The following is a 21,457-nucleotide window of genomic DNA, read 5'->3' as shown; positions in this document are numbered from 1 at the left end:
CTTTGGATGCCATATTTTATGTAATGAGTCCATATTCAGCAGAGCTTTACCATAAACAAAGAAATGCACTAATTTCTTGAAGGGCACAAATGATTTTATTGTCATAAGTAAACAGGCTGTTGAAAAGCTCCAAGAACACCTTGGATAAGCAGACCTGCAAGGGCTAGCTGCCTCAGCAATAACGAAGAGCTTTAAAAAGGTCCATAAACATGTCTTACAAACATACAGCCACATAAGTTTCAAAAATACAACATTTTCAGTTAAAGTCTTCTGAAAGAACAGTGCTTTAAAAGAAATCTTGAATTCAAGTTCACCCTTAAGAATTGAAACTTATAGTCTTACACAAAACTAAAAATTTGCTTACATTGTTCTGTAGACAGAAAATGTATTTTTTAAATTTTCTAACAATGTGTACAGACAATTCAGTCAGTGGAAAAAAAAACATGCAAAACAAATTGTTTCCTCCATAATTTAAGCCCTAATGAGCAAAGTAACAACATTAAATAAAAACAGCATCATCTTAAGTTGAATCACAGGCCCTTATTCAAATGAACAAATGATCTGTAAAAAGTATATTTTCCGTGGCTTGTGGGCAGAGTGCCTCTCTCAAAGATTAATCTGAATGGACTCTTCAGTACCAGCACCATTCTGGATGCATTGGGCAAAGACCCCAAGCAACAAACACTACACTTCATGAAAATGCTTCAAGTCTAAGAACGGGGCCTGCCCAGTTCTTTAAAGAAATCCAGCGTTAAATAGTAATTTAAGTTAGTAATGCACATTTAAGTGCAGTAATGCATTTGCCTCTTACAAAGTCCCTGACATGTTTTTTTCCAAATGCATTTAAAGAATGAAAGTGGCAAATAGACACTGTACAAAACTGCTTAGTACACACTACTGGGGTACAATGTACAGCAGGTTACCAATTCATCTCGCCATGTAAAAACAATATCTTATTGGAGCATTGGTCACAAAATGGCAACTTTCAGACACTCCAGTTTAATATTTGTTGATGCCAAAGATTCGGACTCCATGTAACTGCGGCAATTTTGGGATAAGCACACTTAAAAGAGAAGCTGTGTTTATAATAAAGTGTGCTAGATCATACTTTGTGTAGAAGCTGGCCAGAAAATATCTGTAAAATTAAAGAAAAGGCAAAAAGTCAGAAAAACTCATTAGTTTTAAAGAAATCACTCTTAAGCCTTTTTTCTTGATTACATGATTGCATCCAGAAGAAAACTATTAAAATCAATTATTCAAAATAACAATGAGAAAGATCATCCGATGACAATTATTTTTTTGTTTAGTCAATTATGTCTGCTCTTCTTTTAACAGTTACATGTAAACTACCATCTGTTAAGTCTAGGGTGAGTTAAATATGCAATAAAGTAACCTTAGAAAGAGGCTATAGTTAACTGTATAGTGGCTGCAACAGAACAAGTCCGTGCCCAAGACTGATCCCTGTTTAAAAATATAAAATTATTTATAACCACTACTTTGTTGGGGTAACCCTACACCCTACAATTCACACAAAATGTATGTCAGCCCAGCAGTGCTGGAGCCATATTTAATACTATTTTTGTTTTGTGTATAAAAATGTATTTGGGATTTTAAGTCAAATCAATCATTCACGGACTGGTCAGGTTAAAAAAAAAAAAAGATTCATTCAGTTGAGATCTAATTCAAAAGCAGAAGTATGCTATGAATTAAAAAAAAACATCTTACAGTATTATTGGTGAGATGGTGAAGAACTTTCTTGAGGATGTGAACTGCACTCCATAGTCCAGCTGCTCCCAGTGTGTAAGTAACCTGGCTTTACCCTGATCTGGTGTCTCAAATGGTGTGCCTTTAACTGCATGCAGAAACACGTACATCCCCTAAGAATAAAGATTTCAAGCAGGTCAGTTACATTTTCAATCTGGAAAGAAGAACAACACACTACAGGAAAGGGAAGAGGGGAATAAATTCAAGAAATATGGAGGAGATATAATTTCTGAACAGTTTTTCTTTTCATGTTTGACAAGTTCACTTGATTGCAGATTTCGAGGACAGCATTAGTATTCTACAAGATTATTACTATATCCCCACTACATGTACAGTATGGCTTACTTTCTGCAAATTCTGGCGTACTCTACCACCATCTCAAACATGGATTATCAAGTGGGAAGAATCAATTTCCATGCGCATTAGTCCTGAGAATCTTGTCTGCAAGTCCTCAATGGTCATGTCTCGTAAGATTGCTTGATACAGACTAACCCTGAAGTGGACTTTACTGCAACTTGACTGCCTTAGTCAAGAAAAATGTAATCTAATTTAAGAAGTTATCAGAAAGGGGTGTTTTAAGGAAAATATGGTACTAGGTATAATCAATTTCTGTTATTAAATTTACAAACAACTTAGAAACCAGACAAGGCTGAAAAATAACAGCATTAATCCTGGATATTTCCTGAACTGTGATAAGAAAGAGAAGGAAGTTAATTAGAACTCTGCTGTAGGACAGAAATTGAAAGTGATAATTGTAGTCATCCTGATAGCCAGCCAGAGATAAGGACTACAACAGAAACAATCTCTCTCCTTAAGCCTCATTCCTTAGAGGAAGGGGTTTTTTTTAGGTTATTTTTTATCTCGGTTGTACATTTTTAAAGTCATTTTGAACAGTACTGGTTTACGTCAAAGGAAGAGCATTCAAAATATTTTAAATATTGAGTCAATATGTAAGTGGATGTTACCACAAATAAAAGCATACTGTCTGCAATACATTTTATTTGACTTTTTTCCCCAAGTAAATAATAACTAATACTGTACATAGAGATGCTAGGCCTTTCCAGAAATATTCAGTATTTTTTTTTTTACTTTTGGTGTATTTTATGCCACTATGAAAAGTTTACTAGAATTGTCAAGATTGTATTTTTTTTTTTGGAACATCAATACACCAGTAAATGTGTCCTTCAATTTCAGTTTTACAACACCACGTTGCGCAGATCAAATTGTATTTGCCCCCGTGAGAATGAGAGTTAAATATGTTTGGTATATGTTTTTCTACTTAGTAAATGGTGCATGTCATGCAAAGTTGCAGGAGTTAACCTTGATGTTTAAAAAATGACAGATTCCTAACAATGGTGTTAATGTATTGAGGAAATATCCTTTGTTCCACAGCAACAGCTGCACCACATTACTCTCAAGATAAAAACAACAAGGATTTCACTTGGCATAAAATGACACAGGTTTGTAGCACATGCCCTGTAGACAGCATTAAGGTCACATAAGCAGGAAGATAAATACTAAAGGATAAGACAAAGACATCCACCTTTATATAGTCACAATTACATACTCATGTTAGTCCCAGAGGAAGTGACTTAACTTCCTACCGTTTTCTATTGAATTACTAAAAACTGGACAAATCAACTTCATTTTAAGGACTCTTATCACATTAGGTCTTATACAATACATCCATCCATCTTCAAACTGCTTCATCCAGTTCAGGGGAGCTGGCAAAACAGAGGCTGTACCAGCAAACACTACACTAATGTGCTTCCTTAAAATGAAGTAAAACAGTGACAATAAAAGACTAAAGTACACCATTAATTTAATATAATCAAGTGTGTGTGTTAACAAACCAGAAGGTTGGAGCACTGAAGTTAGACTCACCAAATTGTGTATCACATTTGTTAGGGTCCACACTACTGGTACACTGAAGAAAGGAATGCTGAGTAGCACAATGTGAAGCATTCCAACACCAAGGGCATATGTCAGCCAGATTCCCCGACTGTTCATCACTCTTGTGTTGGGGTTCACTTCACTGTGAGCAACGCCTACATTCATTTTGATCTGCAAAAGGCAAAAGTCAAATAAAAGACCGCTGTAAGTTTGATTTATTAAACAGTTCTCTATAATGACTTTGGAATTCTCTGAACTCGCAAATAATAGTGAAAAGAGCTTTAGACTATAGACTAGTTGAATTTGAAGACTGTGTTGTAGACAAAAAAGCTTTTATTGTGTTAATCTTTTGTACTGCAAAATGTTGTACTGCTGCATAGTCCAAGCCATACAATATACCCTTTAGTTCACTAACCACAATGTCTGAGGGCAAGGGGTAAATGTTTTGCACCCCACAATTCTGAATACTTTCAATTATTAATACACAGAGAACCTTCTTTTGCTTTCAGATCTTTTGAACCCCCAAAATTCTTTTAGATTTAAACTGCTACCGAAGACACAAACTTTTATTGACTTTCTCTTCCTTGGTTATAGTGTGGCAATATTTTTAAATAGCATAACATACAGTACCATTATATAACTTGGCACAATACACTTTCATTAACATTACAGTTACCTACATTGCAATGCAATATAGAAGTCTGATTTATTTAATATAGTGGCTTCAGATTCCATGAAACATACCATAAAACTGAGGAATTAATAAATGAATATTACTAATTCCTCTGTTTCATGGTATGGTTCTAAAATTGGTGTTACAGCCTTGATATTAGTGAAAAATTGACTGCATACTTCAACCTAGACCCAAAACAAGTGTGCGGTTTGGATGTGGAAACCATTCCATTCTTTTTCTGGCCTTGAAGTATACAGATCAATATACAACAGTAAAGGCAGCAGTGTAATATACTTGCTTGACACTTGAAATTTGGGTTAAACATTTGTGCAACGCCTACATGCTGAAAGAACTGTTTCTTTGTATGGGTAGATTTTTGCAAAGCAAAATTTAATTAAAACAGTACACCAACTGACACTAACTAAGGTTAACAGCAACATACACTTTCTTTCATTGAACTAAAGTGAAAATTGTTCATGTTAATGGTCCTTGCAAACTGTTCTTATTTTTTTCCCCACTGTACACACTGTTTTTCCTACAGGTCACTGCAGTATAATCAGCTCTCCTTCCAAATGTACAATTTTTCATCTCTTCATCCATCCATTTTCTAACCACTTCTTCCAATCCAGGGTCACGAGTGAGCCAGAGCCTGTACCAGCAAGCAAAGGCTGTAAGGCAGGGTACACCCTGGATGAGACATCAATCCATCACAGGGCACACAGAAACAGACACAGACGCACATTCACTCCAGTGCAAGTTTCGCCAGAAGCCAATTAATCTATTCGTATGTCTTTGATCTGCGGGAGGAAACCCCAGCACCTGGATGAAACCCACAAAAACCTGGATGGAACATACAAACTCCACACAGACAACACCCCAGGTCCGTAACTGTTCCCAGTGCTGTAAGGCACCAATGCCAATCACTGCGACACCATGCTACCTTCATCTCTTCAATAAAAGAGAAACAATTCTGTTGACACAAATACATGTTCCCAATCCTTTTAATTTACTATAGCATTGTGATACTATACAATTAAAAGGACCAGTGATTAAGTTGTAGCAAATAAACGACTAACGGGTAGAATTAAGGTACAAGATTGGGTTGATTGTTCTAATAACTGGCTTTTGAAGAAACTACATCGACCTTTATATGCTGAGGGACTGAAATAATGGTTAGAAAATTAGTCTAAATTATTAGACTAAATAGACTAAAAATTATTACTTATAAAACACCTCGAAGTCTAATGACAAGTATTAACATTAATTATTTCCTGTACTTACTAGTTATATAGCTATCTAACCAAGAGCTTAAGTGAAAAAAAAAACCCAGCAAAGGCAATAGTCTAAACTCCGTGCAGTCAAGGTTATTTTGCCATAATAAACTCATACTAGTACTTCAGCAATGCTACTGCCCATTAGGAATTTATGTTAATAAAAAACGTTTACTGAAACTTTTCTTCATTGACAAATTCCTACAGGGGAAAACAAAGCAAAGCGTGTTTTAGGAAAAGTAAGAAAGCACATATATTTGCAGTGAAAGAGTATAAACTCCTCCGAACCTTGTCCTTCGTTTAATATAACTTCTATTAAGAATCCCCAATAATGGTGCGAACTCTCCCCTTGAAATCGGGTTTTGCTCGCGTTGTTTCACAATGGCAAAGCAATGGGTAATCTATCACGTGTTTTATTACACTGAAGATTTGCCAAAATGTTTAATAACTGTTTTTTTCACCTCTATCCCAACTGGAATTTATACTTCCACAAGTCAGAATGCGTTACTGATATCGTCTGGTTGTTGTTATAAAGTTCAAGGTTGCACAACTACGCAGATTCTGCAAACTCAAGATAGCACTTTTAAATTATGTTTTTTTTTCCATTTTTTCTCGGAGATATAAAGAGAAAGGCAACTGGCGTGCTTGTGCTCTTCAGATAATAATCGCATTTAACTGTAAAGCTACCCGCGCACGTAAATCAGACCATAAGGCAGAGCTAGTAAAGCATCTATGCAAATCAAGCACTGGCGACCGGTTATCTCTCGTCTTTTACTGTTGTCACACTGTATACAAAACAAAGAAAAGACACAGAACCAGAGCACCAGGATAGTGGAATTAAAGCTATCCGTTCTGAAAACCGTAGATCACGGTAAAGAGAATAAAACAGAATGATGTTGTTGTTACCCCGTTATCACGCAGGTTACAAAATGCGTTTAGGTGGTTCAAAGTTCATGTAAGCTCTCGAAAATTTGCCCACCTTAATACCGCAGCAAACTAATATATATGTCAAACAGAACGCAGGCAACCCATTTTACAATAAGGATAGCAAGATCATTAAAACACAAGACACAAAAAACACCTAATTTAATCTAATCTATTTGCACGTAACAGTAAACCGTTTTCAGATTGTTCCAGCGTGTCCTTCACAATAAAAAACACACGCTTACTTGATGCAACCACATATAGTTTACAAAACGTATCTCTCCTAACCGAACAGGTCCCCGTATCGAGTTATAATCAGTTATAATTAAAGAAACATATTTCGTGACCCATTAGACTACGTTTTCTAGGCTGCGTTTTTCACCAAAGAGACACTTAACTGCAACACCAGTTGAATTTTACTACTCCAGAAAAATCTAGGTCACCACTGAAAGCACGAGTAAACTTCAAAATATTTAATCGTGCACATCCCTACTTTTCTACTAAAAGTTTCTACTTACATGATCGCCTAATAAAATAACGTCTTCTTTAAGGAAAATAATCAGTGTAAAACGTAAATGAAACCACCAATCCTCCCCCACTGCAATGATGTTGTTGTCTGTAGTTTTGCTCACTCAAAAAAAAAAATCTCACAACTCGGAAGTGGAGGGGCAAGATCCGAGTGACTGACATTTCCCTTTACCAATGGCAAAATAAAATACGGCGAAGGCGCACAGGCGCACATTTGGGGGCTGGGTTTCCGCTAACTTGGAGGCAGGACAATTTGAAAATGGAAGATGTCGTTTGTGTGTATTAGGCTTCTGAAGCGTTGTCTGACTATGTTAGAGCAATGTAGTAATCGAGAGTAACGAAACTCAGCTGACATTGTTGCATTGAAAGATACCGATCGTTCGATTTGATTTGTTTTGCAAAGAAGGGTTGGATTTAACAGACGTGGCTACCGTATCCATCTTCCTTCTAGGTGTGTGTAAATTAACTGAATAAAATATCGTCTCTAGAGAAATTAGAAAGTTATTATGTTGTAAACGCAACGTGAGGCGATTCAGTTTGATAAAGTCAAGTGTGGTTCAGTGTATAAGTCGATTGATAGTTCCCTATGATTAATGTCATTTGGAATTTTTGTAGCAAAAAGTATTGATGCTTCTGCAGATCCAATATCTAATCTTCGTGTTTTTGTTTTCTAGATTAGAATTAATTGATTCTACATTATCTTTAAGCTGTAGTGGTACTTTAGCTAGTCAAATGAGCTTTTCAAAAGCATGATTTTAGTGCAGAAAAACATTTTAAAAGTAATCTGTAAGTAAAAAAACACTAAAATATATAACTGCAACAAAGCAACAATGTTATCAGGAATTCGTTTTTTTGGAGCGGGTGCACTTACATTTTTATTAAACAGACATGACATGGGTAACTTTATTGTGCTGGTTAACAATTTTTATCAACAGGGGGTCTACTGTAAAGATCAGAGGATGATAGCATGTGTTTACTGATGAAAGGAGTATGAGCTGTACAAATAAAGCGCATGATTTGCAAAAAGTTGCAGATGCTGTCTTGTGGGATCCAGACCAATTGTTCTAGAGCCTGGATAAAGCAGCTTCTTTCAGCCTGAATCTCTGAACCTAGATGTGGCGCATCATCCTGCAAATGTTCGATAGGGTTCAAGTCTGGCGAGCAAGGGTATCATGGCATGCATGTTGGACTCTCATCTTGCAAGAGAGTTGTTATATGAGCAGCATGAAGATGTGTGCTGTCCTGTTGGAATGTTAGTATGTCAAGATGTGCCCACAGGAAGGGCAGGAAGTGAGGTTCCAGGATTTAATCGCAGTACTGTTGGGTTGCCATCAATTATGAGTGGAGTTCTGTGGCAACTAGGCACTACTTCCCAGGATCATCACACATGGATGATGATGTATTGATCTTGGTGAGGTGTTGTGAATGGAGGTCTTGCAGATCATGGCTTTGATAGACTGTGTTTGACTATAAATGACTTAGCCAGGTTAGAAATTACTGGCTGTGAAACACTACAGACAGTGAGTGATAGTGCACTTCCTCAAACATACTGATGGCACAGAAGCATTGCTTGCTTGATAAGTTGTGAATATGGTTTCATTTATGTCAAATCAACTAGATAAATCACCTCACTGTACCCAGTCACAGCTTTACACTTATAAGATGATGTAGAACTTATGCAGCACTCAGTGTCACTAGAATGCATCACAGTTAATCATTAATGATAATCGCAAAGCTGTATAACCTTTTCATTATTTTGCCACTTGTTACTGTCAGTGTGATAGCTTTTTAATGGCTGTAATCCCAATATAAAATTCTCTTGTGTCTGAATTTACAGGAAACTGATCAAAAGTGGCCATGAAGCAGTTGCCTCCAGACACTGTCCGGCTGCTCTCCAGCTCACAGGTCATCACATCTGTGGTGAATGTGGTGAAAGAGCTGGTGGAGAACTCTTTGGATGCCAATGCCTCAAGTATTGAAGTGAAAATGGTAATCATTTTTTTTTCTGAGTAGGCTTTGTCAAGTAAAATTTTATGTCTTATTCCTGCAATTCATTGAAACTTTTCTCTTGTTCTTAATGGGTTTCCAAGAGTAATAGCTTTCCTTACTGTCTTAATAGAGAATGTTTCATTTAATGGTGTTGTTTTACTTTCTTGAGCATTGATCTTTATTAGAAAAAAAATCAATTCGATAATATGGCCTAGCTAACATTTTATAAAGTTTTTGTATGAGTGAAAAACTGTCTCTCCATTTAATAACTTTTGAATGTCGAGCCTGGTGAAAATCAAGCATCAAGAGAATGCTACAGTTCGTATGAGGGCCTAGACTAAGTCAGCTCAGGTGAATATGACAGCAGTGGAGCCATGTCCTCCTTAGCAAGATTTTGGGTTGACCTCCCTGATAAATGTCAACAAGTATGATGCAGTCGTAGAACAGTACAGTAATAGTTTTACGCTATTTGACGAGGAACTTAAATTGTCATGGCTAGGCCAGGAGTGTCTAGTCACTACAGAACTCCAGCTGTCGTGATTCAAAGCAGCATGACAGCACAGTGCTACAGTGATCAGGTCCTGCAGCTTCATCTCCTGCCTTTCCTGTGGGCTCATCCAGATGTGCTAATAGCTCAGCTGGATTGCCTTGCTGCTTGTGTAACAACAGCTTTATTGTGAGATGATAATGTGACAGTTTTTCCTGGATGCCCCGCTCACTAGACTTGTTTTACATTGAACGTCTGTGGGGTGGGATTTGTTACTATTATAAATAACATGTATCTTTTGAAGGCGGAGTTGTGGCACAGTGGTTAGCATTGCTGCCTCACAGTGCTGGGGCACTGGGTTCAATTCCTGGGGTGCTGTCTTTGTGGAGTTTGTGTGTTCTCCCTGTGTTCTCTTGGGTTTCCTCGAGGTGCTCTGGTGTCTTTCCACAGTCCAAAGACTTACTGGTAGGTTAATTGGGTTCTGGGATAATTCTGGGGCCCTGGTGTGAGTGTGTATTGGTGTGTGTGAATGCCCTGCAGTGGACTGGTGTCCCATCCAGGGTGTATTCTGCCTTGCAACCATTGTTTGCTGGAAGAGGTTCCAGCTCCCTAGCAACCTAGTTTAAAAATAGATGAGTGTTGAAAAATATGATGGATAGTGAAAAAAAATGTTTTTTATGCTCAGTATATTATTATCAATGCAGAGGATTACATTAAAAAATTGTCTTTATATTTACATGTAATTGTTTTGAATTATTGTAAATTTAATGGTGCAATAGTTGTGATCTCAACTAAATTAAAATAAAAACTGAGATCAGGGGTGCCTAAGTTCAATGTAACATCTTTTTTTATTTTTAATTCTCCTGTTGAACGCATCTACACTTAGCAAATCTATGGTTTTGGCCTTTCTTCCATTAATTCCAGTACACAGACAAAAAATGCTTGCATTAACCCGGGCGCTCATTTATACATGACTAAAAAGTAATGTTTTACAGGAGGTCCTAATCTACTGTAAAAAAAAGAGAACAGATTTTGGAGAGAACCTCTGTCAAAATTAAAATTAAATTGCTATCTCTCACAAGAATGACATTTACCACTGTCTATGAATAGTATATGATTCCATGTTCACCTGTAAACTTTAGGACAAGATTGTGCAGAGATGAATATTGGTGCTTAATGACTGTACATATTGACACACCTGAATGATCACTGATCAGATCAAGTGAACAGCGGATCGGTGTTACTGATTTGTTTTTGAGAGTTTTTGCCTTTACTTTTGTTTCTTATATTGCAAAAAATATCCGGAATGTCAAATCAAATTTGGTAACACCAAACACCACAGATAGTTATTTAATTATGAAATGCAATAGTTTAAAGGCAGCCTCCAACATGCTTAAGCACATGTCGAATAGTTCACGTTGTTAAGCCATTTGAGGGTGTATTTGTGTACGTGAGTGCCAGGCTGGAACAAAAACTAGCAGGACCAGAATTGGGAACCCCTGGGCTAAAGTACAGATGCCAGACTGCAGTCCTCAGTGAGCCACAATGAGCAGATAAGTTGGTAAAACCTCTGATTTGTTGGCATAGAGGGTTGCAAAGCTGACAGTGTATTGTCAAGAAAGACAACAATCCATCTTACTCTTCCGGAGACTTGCTTATGGCAGTCAGTACAAGTTTCTGAATCAGTTTGTTTGTAGCTAGTGAATTGGAAATTAGTACATGTTTTAGTAGACACAGGGAGGCCTTCCATGACTCGTGCCTTTAGATCTTGTTAATGCTGTCCCTTTGACAGTCAAGTCCGTGAGGAAGAGGAATAGCGCCCTGTGGCAGGCTGCCCTTTGGGCAGAGTGTGTCATGGGCAGCGTTGACTCTCTCCCCCATGCATGGCATGTTACTGGGACTTGGTTTTCCCATTTTGACACAAGCACTAGGTTTCTGCGGGAGCAAGACCAGGTTACAAGTCCATTCTTGCAAGCAGAACCATCTGTTCAGGTAACAGGGCTCCTGCTCTGAGCGAGTTTACAGAAGTGATGTCACTCCCTTCTGAAATGGCAACACTGTAGAGCCTCTGTGGTCAGCTTACTGGTGCATATGGCTGCATCATCCAAGTGGGGCTGCACTTTGGTGGGGGTGGAGCAGAGTCTCCATTATCTGAAAACCACTTTGAGTGGACTATCCAGAAAAGTGCTATATAAGTGTAAGCAATTATTATTATAGATGGGGATTATTAGGAGGCCATGATTGGTAAAGGCCATTGGAAAATTTGGCCAGGATGCTGGGGTAATACCCCTACTCTTCTTGAGAAATGCCCAGGGATTTTTAATGTCCACAGAGAGTCACTATACTGGGGCACTAAGACCCACACAGAACATGGGGTGAGTGCCCCCTACTGGCTCCAATAATGCCACTTCCAGCAACAACCTTAGCTTTCCCAGGAGATCTCCCATCTACAGTAGATACTGGCTAGGCTCACACCTGCTTAGCTTCAGTTGGTTGGCAGCTGTGAGTTGCAGGGTGATATGGTGGAGGTTTAAATGAATGTCAGAGGGTAATCCTTAAAACATTTGAAAGATATCACCTGCGGCATGCGAACAATGTCATGTTGTGTCCCAATTTTAATAACGTATTGCTAGTACATTACATTATACATTACAGATGTACATTAAGTATGAGTATATCATCACCTGAAGCTATTTAGTTCCCTTTCAATCTCTTTTGAGAATAGCTTGACTTTCTCCATTTAAAAGTAGTAAGTCCAATAGAATTATAGATCATAACAAATGGAAATATTTGTATTGAAGGTTTTTACATAATATCATTATCCAATTTTAAACTTAAACTTAAAATTTTAAACTGAAACTTTAAAGGTAGTGGAAATCCATTTAAGGCAGTTATTTAAAAATGGGATTTAAATCACAGTTTAAATTAACCACCATTTTTCTTTCATGTTGGTTAATATAATGACTTTTTGATAATATGACATATATGCTAATATGTCTATGAGGAAGAATTTTAGCATTTACTTTTTTTAAAGTGTATAAGATAGTGACTAGTTGGCTTTTGAAAAATGCCTTTTTTCCCAGCAACAGTATGAAAGAACAATTGCAAGCATATTATTTGACTTTTTGATATTAATGCAACAACAGCAGAATGTCTAGCTCATTTAACACCTTTTATTTATATACTTCCTTTTGTCTGTATACAAGGTAAAACTGCTTCTTAAGAAGAACGTGGTCAATTACAAAGAAATGTTTGTAGAGAGAAAAACAACTCCTAATATGGAAACTTAGAATGCGCTTTCCTGTGTGAATTTGCTGTGTAAAACTCATTGCATTTATCATCTCAGTGGAGAGGATACTCACGGATCTGTATGAGAGGCTGCTCTCAGATCTGCAGGATTATATCCTCCCCATGCGCATGAAAAATGACTCTGCTTGACCACACCTAACCTGAGTGAAGACTTGTGTTCGACATCTATCACATAAAAAGTGTGAGCGTGTGCACCTTATGTTTTTAAGGACAATTATGGATTTGACCGAATAGAGGTGCGAGACAATGGAACTGGAATCAAAGCAGCAGACACTCCTGTTATGGCCATGAAACACTACACCTCAAAAATCACCAGCCATGATGATCTGGAGTGTTTGCAGACATATGGGTTCCGCGGGGAAGCTCTAGGATCCATCTGCGCTGTGTCAGAGGTGAGGAGCTGCTTTTTTGCTGTGTGTCGAAGCTCTGACCTTCACAGAGTCCGGCCATGACCTACAGTAGTTGTACAGCAAACCCTTGGTTTACAGGACTTTGGATTTTAACAAAATCTGCTAAAGAACATTTTTGGTAGTAAAATAAAAAATATGTGATATTATCTAAGCATATCTAGCATATTAATTTTTTTCTTCTTATAATATTGTGGTTTCATTTGTGATTTAACAGACATTCAGCAATAATGGACCCTTCCCCTTACTGGTATGCTAAAATCTAGGGTTTACTATATTCATTAAGATACACAAATTCTGAGCCAAATTACAGAGACTTACTTTCTTCAGAGGGTTTTTAAATAGTGGTTGATACTATATTTCCTGTCTATAATCTACTTATTTGCTGTTTGTGCTGGTGTAGTGCTTTTTTGCCCTGGTGCAGTTAACTCCTACACATGCTTGCTTTGTTCCATTTGCGCACCAACTTGGAAGTTTTCCCAATGATTCGTTCAATTAAAAAACAGAAAGCTCAGCAGAATGAAAACCAGCATGTTCTGGGACGAGTGTTCTTCGTGATTCTTGGGTTGTTCTTAAGTTACTGTTTCCCAGGACTCTGTGATTGGTACCATCTCCATCAACGAATTAGCTCTATAGTATAGCTACAGCTTCACCTGTTTTAGGAAAAGAATGGAGAGGAAGACTCAAGAAGCCTGGTTTCGGCTTCTTTTAAAAAGACTAATCTGAAATTCTGTCTGGTAAATACCTTGCTGAAACTGTGGGAGGCCTTGAAAGATCCCGCCTAATTAAAATTTAATTTGCCCTGCAATTAATGCAAACACCTTAAACTGAAGCATAAATTATTTCCTTGTGATGGTATTATGTGTGGTTTTAAACCTTTGATTTATTAGTTAACTTTGCATATTATCGTAGATTTAGTGTATCCATAATGGTTTAAAATCATTCAATGTAACTGCGCAAACACCACGTAGAAACATCATACAGTAATTCCAGCCTTGTTTTTCTTTACCACAATCTGTGAAATTAGATCTTTAGTTTAATATAGACAAAAACATGTCCTACTTTGTCTTCAGGTTATAATTACCACAAAAACAGCTGCAGATGATGTCAGCACTCAGTATACTCTGGGCTCTTCTGGAAACATCATCTCCCAGAAGCCTTGTCATCTGGGCCAAGGTAGGAGAGAACTTTTCCTTCACAGTCGGTGATTACAATAGCATCACTGCCTTGTATTTGATAGTGGTTGTGTATTTGACAGTGACTGTGATTCCTTTGTCTCTTTGACTGTTTAGACAAGATCATGATTTTGACATGATTGTCATATTACTGGCATTGCGTTTAAGTTCTTTAAGATCATACGTTGTCTTGAATGTCTGTGATATACTTCAGGAGTCTTGGTACTTTTCGTATGTTGTAGACCAGAAATTGTGTTCAGATAAAGACATTGTTGGTAGCTCTGCCTTTATTTCGTCAATGTTTTACTTGTTACTAAGATGCATCAGCTTCTCAGAGTTTTCAGATTCTTCACTGAATTTAAATGTCTGATTTAAAACATTGAAGTATGTCTTAGGCCACAAATTAAGTTAGCTTGGGGTTCTCCCGATTAACTTTAAATGATATATTTGAAATGTACTGTTTGGATATTGGTAGGACATGTAGTTTTTTAAGTCCAACAAAAATATGATTAATGCTTAAGTCATGTACGCTTAATGCTAATATTTAAGTCAAAAGTATGACTAATGCCAATTTATTTTTTCTCCAGATGTGCATAAAATATTGCAAAGTATCCCAACACAACTTGCCATTACTGAATGCGAGATGATGCTGTATTTCATTTTTCAGGAACAACCGTTTGTGTGCTGAAACTTTTTAAGAACCTCCCTGTGAGAAAGCAGTTTTACTCAACTGCCAAAAAATGTAAGGAAGAGCTAAAGAAGGTTCAGGACCTCCTAATGGCCTATGCCATTATAAAACCTGAGCTGAGGGTCACATTTACTCATAACAAGGTATATGCCTCTTCCAAACAGTTCTGTCTGTTTTCCCTCTTGGGTTCTACTGTCAAAGCACTGTTAAGACTTAATGCTTGGTTTCTGTCCTACGTCTGTTAAAAATACCATTAAGGCAACAATCCAAAATTTTGGTCTTATTGTGGTAGAATTCGGTGTTGTAATATCTTTCACTGTTATGGGCAGTATTGGTGAAAGCGATGTAATGCAGCCATAATGCCACTGCCTAGGCATTTTTAACTCTCATGCAATCTGTATTTAATAGAGGATCACTCATTGTTCCTTGGCTGTCCTTGCTAAGAAGATTACAGGGAGAACTAGTGATAATCATTCCACTTTCAATAGGACCTGTAGGGTGGAGAATCTCATACAGCATTGCCTATGGACATATCCCAGCCTTCTTTTGTCAGTTTCTTCAGTTGTCTGAGGGGTAGACTGTATTCTGTATTGGGCTGAAATAATGTTTCAAGGCTTCTTTTGTAGGAAAACTATGGAGCAATTAAATGGGTAAAATAATGAAACCAAAACAGTTTTGATGCATCATACAATGCAGATATTGAACTTTTCTTCTTAAAGTGCATGTTATCCAAAGACGAACTTCCACAGTGAAGTTAAATCTTTAATGCAGTGGCAAAATAGATTTCAATAACACAACATTTAAATGACCTACCTATTGAGAGCAATTTATGGGGTTGCTGTTTATTTTTTTATATGTCCAACATTTTGAAGAATATTATATCTCTGTTTTGTTAGCTTTGGCATTTTATTTAATCCATTCTTTCATTGTTGCAGCAGTGGATTAAGATGATTCAGCATTTTACATTAAGAATGGTACAGAAATCGGAGTACTTATTTTCTCAGGCATGCATTGATAGCTTCTACCACAAGATGTCTCTCTGTGTCAGCAGATCATTCATAATTTAATGAACAATCCAGTATATTAAACTAGATATAGTACACTTCAAATGTATTTATTCTCCCGACGAGCTGTAATGAAAAGTTGATTTAGAATACTTGATGGAAAAAAAGGTTTGAAAACATGTATCAATTTCAGTATTATGCCTAAATAAAACATTTGTCAGTAAGAGTTACAAATGTTTTTGAATGCATTATATTTGATAATTTTATTTGATATACAGTGTTTTGTGGACCCTCCTATAGCTTTGAAAACATGAAGGAGGTGTTTCCTGTAGCGTTTTTGGAAGGTTTTTAAGATACTCATGAGATATAATTGACCACTCCTCCATGCAGAAGCTGTGCATCTCCTACAGGTTGCACAGCTGCACTTAATGTATTAACTGTTTTCTTCAGTTCATACTCTAAACATTTTACTGTGATAACCAATGAAGAATACAGAGCAACAGAATATGCTCTTTTCAGGACGAGACAACTAAAATAAAGGTTAAGCATGTTCTTTCTGGTCATTCAAATTAAGTCTGAAGCATACTTAATGTTGTCCGATTGTCAAGTCTATTTGCAACAAATCTTGAAGTTCATATCAGAAGGCAACAGTATTTGGCTAAAATATCCATGTAAACCTAACATATGTCTTTTTCTTAGTTCTATAACTAGGGTACAAGGTACAAGCAGTAAATCAGCACTAAATCAGAACACATACATTTCTGTTCTTCGCAAAATAGGTGACTTCTTTTTCCCAGTATAAGATGATGATAAGTACAGTACGTGTCATAGTGAAACAGTCTTTCCTTTGGATTGTTTTTTTTTCTGTAATTGCAGTAACACTGGATACTGCATTTTTTTAGCACCAGCCCAATTCACTGCCAGTGTCTGACCCAGAATTGGTGGAATACTAGGATGAGAACTGGATTTGTCCACATTAAACCAAGTTTACTTTTGAATATTTTAGATGTTCATGCACCCCTAAGAAAATTACCTAAAAATGGAATGTCACTCATTCTACATACCCTATACAGTTACAATAATATTAAAAGTGCAAATAAAATAAATCTAATTTACAATGGTACACTATTGTGATTTATATTGTACTTTTTCAGCTCTATTGCTCACCCTTATTTACAAGCAGAGTGGTGTGTGATCTTTTAGAACATTTTCTTATTTGGTCCTAATATGTAATATAGAGTCATTTTGAATTCTGATATCCACATTCTGAAAACAAAGCTTTCCTGCCAAGAAATTGTTAGAATACTGACAGTGCAATTCCCCATGCAAGACATGATCAGAGAGAAAGGTATTTTTTTTCCATCTTTCATCACTTCTTTCCTGGAAAGCATACTTTGAAGTGCTGCATATGAAAGTGGTTTCAAACACAAGAGTACATTATGAGAGTGGAGATACTCCTTCCAATGCTGTGTAGCTTAAAAACACATTTTATATGAACTCTTAAAAAAATAAAATGTGTGGCACTGTCAAGGAATAAGTTATAGGTTTATTCCATGCTGAAAAGAGAGGAAAGAAAACACAACGTTTTGGCTTTGGAGCCTTCTTCGGGTGTAAACTTGAAGCTTGGGGGGAAAGGTAAAGGGCATCATCATTTGTGCCTCACACAATTTATTTAATAAATAAAGTGTAAAAGATTTTTGTGTAATAACCAGGTTCAGGAGGATGTCATCCTGATAACTTGAGGTCCCATTAACAAAAGCTCAATAGGGAAGAAGTCAGAAAGATTGTATTTGTCCCATTCTGTGTGGTTAAGAGAAGTCAATATGATGGCCAGTTTTCACAAATCTGTCGTGCTTACCTCTAATGAGGCACCAAGATGTTCACAACATGATTCCCAGTACACACAGGTGCTGGCACTTAGTTTTTGATGGTTGTAGTTTCGAGCACTAGATCCACTTGTGATGGTGATGACTTAATTCTGCTGCAAGGGAGTGGATCGTCACCTTCAGCAATGATGATTCCAAGATGGCTGCAAATTGACCTTGAGCTAGGGACCATTTCCACAGTGGTGGGACTTCTCATATTGGGGAAAAAAAATAAAATAATGTTTGCAGGGTATTAAATAAAGTTGTGCTAAATTCAGTGAAGAGACAACCTGTTAATCATGGTTCTACTTTCAGTTTTGTTGAACTAACTTGTTTTAACTCCCTTTATTGTGTGTTTTACAAAGAAGGTACATTGCTGTTTTATAATACCAGTGAAAATCTACTGACATTTTTGCTTATTGTGACAACTGCAAGTTATAACTCAAAATGAATGCTTTGTATGAATGTTGAAGATTTGAAAATGTATAATCTGAACCCTATCAAACTGCCTTAATGACTCCTTTGGGAACTTAATTCTATTCTTGTGCACTTAGCCATTCTGATTAATCAGTAAAATCTGGTTTTATTTTTATTTCGCTTTGTACAATCAGTGCAGGGTTACATCAGTCAAGGATTGCCTAATGAGTTCCTCTTAGAAGTGAATTCTCAGTAGGTCAAAGTATTGAGCTTTTCAGGAAGGCTTAGAAAACAGTACAGTAGTTGATCCTCCGGTAACTTACAGGTTTTGCCGTCAAGGCCAGTTTCTTATGAGTTAAGTATTATTTCCTTTCCTTTGTGCATTAATGGACATATACCAAGCAGACATCTAGGATACAAGGAAGATTCCCATTACATAGCAGTTTGAGCCATTCTAGTTTTATATGCTGCAGGCTCCAGTATGTGGAGAACAGAAAGTGCAAATTGTTATCTCATTGCATTATTGACAGATAATCTATTATCAGAGTGCTGCTTATTGCTGGTAGGGCTATTGACAGCCATGGATTTGAAATATCAATATACAGTATTTGCTCTACTGCTCTTCTGCAATTTGTGCAAGTGCCAGCAGCTTGTAAAACCTGACATGGATCAAGCTGCTATGCCATCTGAGTCCCCTTTCCATCCCTGTGACTGGAAAAATCATTTGAAGCCCATATTCACATGCTGTTCCGTCCCCATTAATATGTTTCTGCAGTGTCACTGTACAGACACTTGAGCTCCATCCAACCAAATTTGGGATGCCTTCTACCGGAGGTTGAAATGCGGACATGAAACTTCACTGGATTATCTAGTTTGAATGCCTGGCCTCAGATTCAGTTACAGTGCCTACTCTCTATAAAACTTTAGGGGAGAGGGAGAGTTTGTTGCCTATCACTTAATTCATTTGGAGATTGTCAAGGGAGGAGCGTGCCCCCTTTTCACGCCATCAGCACTTACAGAGGTATCTTGTATCACAAACTTTGCACTTCAAGATAGCTCATGTTCCATAGCTTTTCCAAAAGCTGTTTACTACAGTGATCTTTTTACAGTTTCTAAATTGCATGTTTCACTGCACTGAGGTGTGGGACTGATAACATACTTTCAGAAATCAGCACCTTGGATTTATGCTCGTCAGTGGAAACAGCACTGACATGCTTGCACGCCGGTGTTAAAATCTGACTTTTGCGCAATTGGCCTTGGAAAAAGACATCTGGATAGTTTCAACAAGAATACCTACCCTAAAAGCGGCTATACATCACCAGCATTAAAAATGGGTTATGGCTATGTGCATTTTTTCCTGTTGTCTCTTGGACCACATTGAAAGCTCTTTCTAAATTTGTCGCTTTCACCTTTCGGTGTTGCCTGGAAGTACATGGACCATGCCAAGACCTTTAAACTACATTCTACATGCTGATGAAATACTCCTAAACTGCTGTCTGTCTTGAGACACATAATTTCTGAAATACTCCAGAACAGCCTTTTGATATTAGGAAGGTTAAAAGGAAGCATTTTTCTTCTGATAGCTAGCTATAAAGCTTCAGACGTCATGCTTTAGGCGGATGATTGGAATGGTATTTTTTTCCTGGAAATGCAAAAGGGAATGGTTGTTGTGTAATATCCGTACAGTATCTAGTGCATGTGGCAGCAGGGAGCTGAAACTAGTGCCATTTATTTACCTCAGCTGTGGTAAAATTGCTCAAATGACACTTTCATTGAAGAAAGATCATTTGCATAGGTTCAGGAATGTACTAAAATTTCCTCAGAATTAGCCTGCACTCTAGACTACCCTTCAGAATTCTTGCTTAGGTCAAATTTCAGCAAATGGAAAGGAAAGAAAAATGCTTATAGGTGTCCCCTGATTGGTGAATGGTGTGGAATGTCTTTCTGCAGGCACGTAATCCTGCAGATGACTCTCAATCAACAGATCTAATTTTAGGATAAAAAAAACCTGACCCTTTTTACCATGTTGTTTCAGGCAATTGTTTGGCAAAAGGCCAGAGTGTCGGATCACAAAATGGCCCTCATGTCAGTGCTCGGAACAGCCTTGATGGGCAACATGCTACCTTTCCAACACCATCAGGAGCAACCAGAGGTCAGTAAAAGGCTACATTCTAGAAGGGGGAAATACATTCATACTCAGCACTTTTGGCATTCTTCTCTTAAAACGACATTACCCTAATTTAACACAATGACTAATGTATATAAAATATGAAATGTGAGGGAAAAGGTTGTTATACTCCATTTGGACCTGTATATTAATGTCATAAATAATTATTTCTTTAAATGGCAATGTAAACATGTATTGCATCCTACTTTCTGAATTTTTTACTAACACCTCTCTGGGTTATGTCTGATGTTCCCTCATGGAACTGTGGTACCATATTTCAATTTCTGAGGAGGTTGGGTTCTTCTGGTGTGTTTTAAGGTTCAAATCACAGCGTGGGATAAAACCTGAATTCCAATGGAAATTCTTATCTTGAAATATTTTGTTTATTATAACATATTATATTTATTTTATTATATACACACTTCATATAGCAAGTAAGCAGAAAGTCTGCCTCTCATCTAAGAAAGTTCCATAAGAAAGATTGCTGCTCTTTAGTTTGCAGTAAGGCAGTTTCTGTGAATAGTGAAGCTACACTTAGCTCTCATTACTTTTTTTATTCCAAAAGTGTCTCTCATTCAGAGCAAGCATTCCTCTTCAAGTCCTACTGGTATTTGAAAAATTTATGCTGTGTGCGAGATGTATATTGCAACTTTTTTTGTTGTAAGTAGTTTAAATACTGTAAATAAATGGAATAAATGGAAGTTTCAGTTTTATTTGTGCCTTGACACATTGAGCATTTGAGCTAGAGAAGTAAGAAAATAATGCCATGTGCATGTCCTGACACTTTCATTGATGAAGGGATGCGAAGGTAGGTCTTTTGGAAGGATTTTAGTTTCTGCAACAAGTTTGAGTTATTGAGCTTTGAGTGCAGAGGGACATACAGTAGCTGAGCTGAA

General features: G+C 37.2%; 2 protein-coding genes across 5 annotated transcripts in view; one reads left to right on the top strand and one right to left on the bottom strand.

The window, feature by feature from the left end:
* Positions 1 to 72: 72 nt before the first annotated feature.
* On the bottom strand, positions 73 to 7,202 carry ormdl1 (ORMDL sphingolipid biosynthesis regulator 1). The gene is made up of 4 exons (XM_088605055.1): positions 7,044 to 7,202; positions 3,649 to 3,828; positions 1,726 to 1,877; positions 73 to 1,135 (listed from the first exon to the last, which is right to left on the bottom strand). Exons 2-4 carry the CDS (start codon positions 3,820 to 3,822, stop codon positions 1,000 to 1,002), a joined length of 462 nt encoding a protein of 153 aa, XP_088461181.1. The 5' UTR covers positions 3,823 to 3,828; positions 7,044 to 7,202; the 3' UTR covers positions 73 to 999.
* Positions 7,203 to 7,297: 95 nt separating this feature from the next.
* Positions 7,298 to 21,457, top strand: part of pms1 (PMS1 homolog 1, mismatch repair system component) — a 33,495-nt gene continuing 19,335 nt past the window's right edge. The window contains exons 1-6 of one of the 4 annotated variants that reach the window (XM_088605045.1): positions 7,298 to 7,504; positions 8,891 to 9,042; positions 13,048 to 13,230; positions 14,319 to 14,421; positions 15,088 to 15,251; positions 20,430 to 20,546. In XM_088605045.1, the coding sequence (XP_088461171.1) occupies positions 8,911 to 9,042; positions 13,048 to 13,230; positions 14,319 to 14,421; positions 15,088 to 15,251; positions 20,430 to 20,546 (699 nt within the window). In that variant the 5' untranslated portion in view covers positions 7,298 to 7,504; positions 8,891 to 8,910. Of the gene's footprint in view, positions 7,505 to 7,596; positions 7,616 to 8,890; positions 9,043 to 13,047; positions 13,231 to 14,318; positions 14,422 to 15,007; positions 15,252 to 20,429; positions 20,547 to 21,457 lie in introns of those variants that run through there. The other 3 variants (XM_088605046.1, XM_088605048.1, XM_088605047.1) reach the window with 3 other exon arrangements.

Source organism: Lepisosteus platostomus, chromosome 14, assembly GCF_059453375.1.
Source record: "Lepisosteus platostomus isolate fLepPlt1 chromosome 14, fLepPlt1.hap1, whole genome shotgun sequence".
Taxonomy (NCBI): Eukaryota; Metazoa; Chordata; class Actinopteri; order Semionotiformes; family Lepisosteidae; genus Lepisosteus; species Lepisosteus platostomus.
This window is presented reverse-complemented; position numbering and strand designations above follow the sequence as displayed.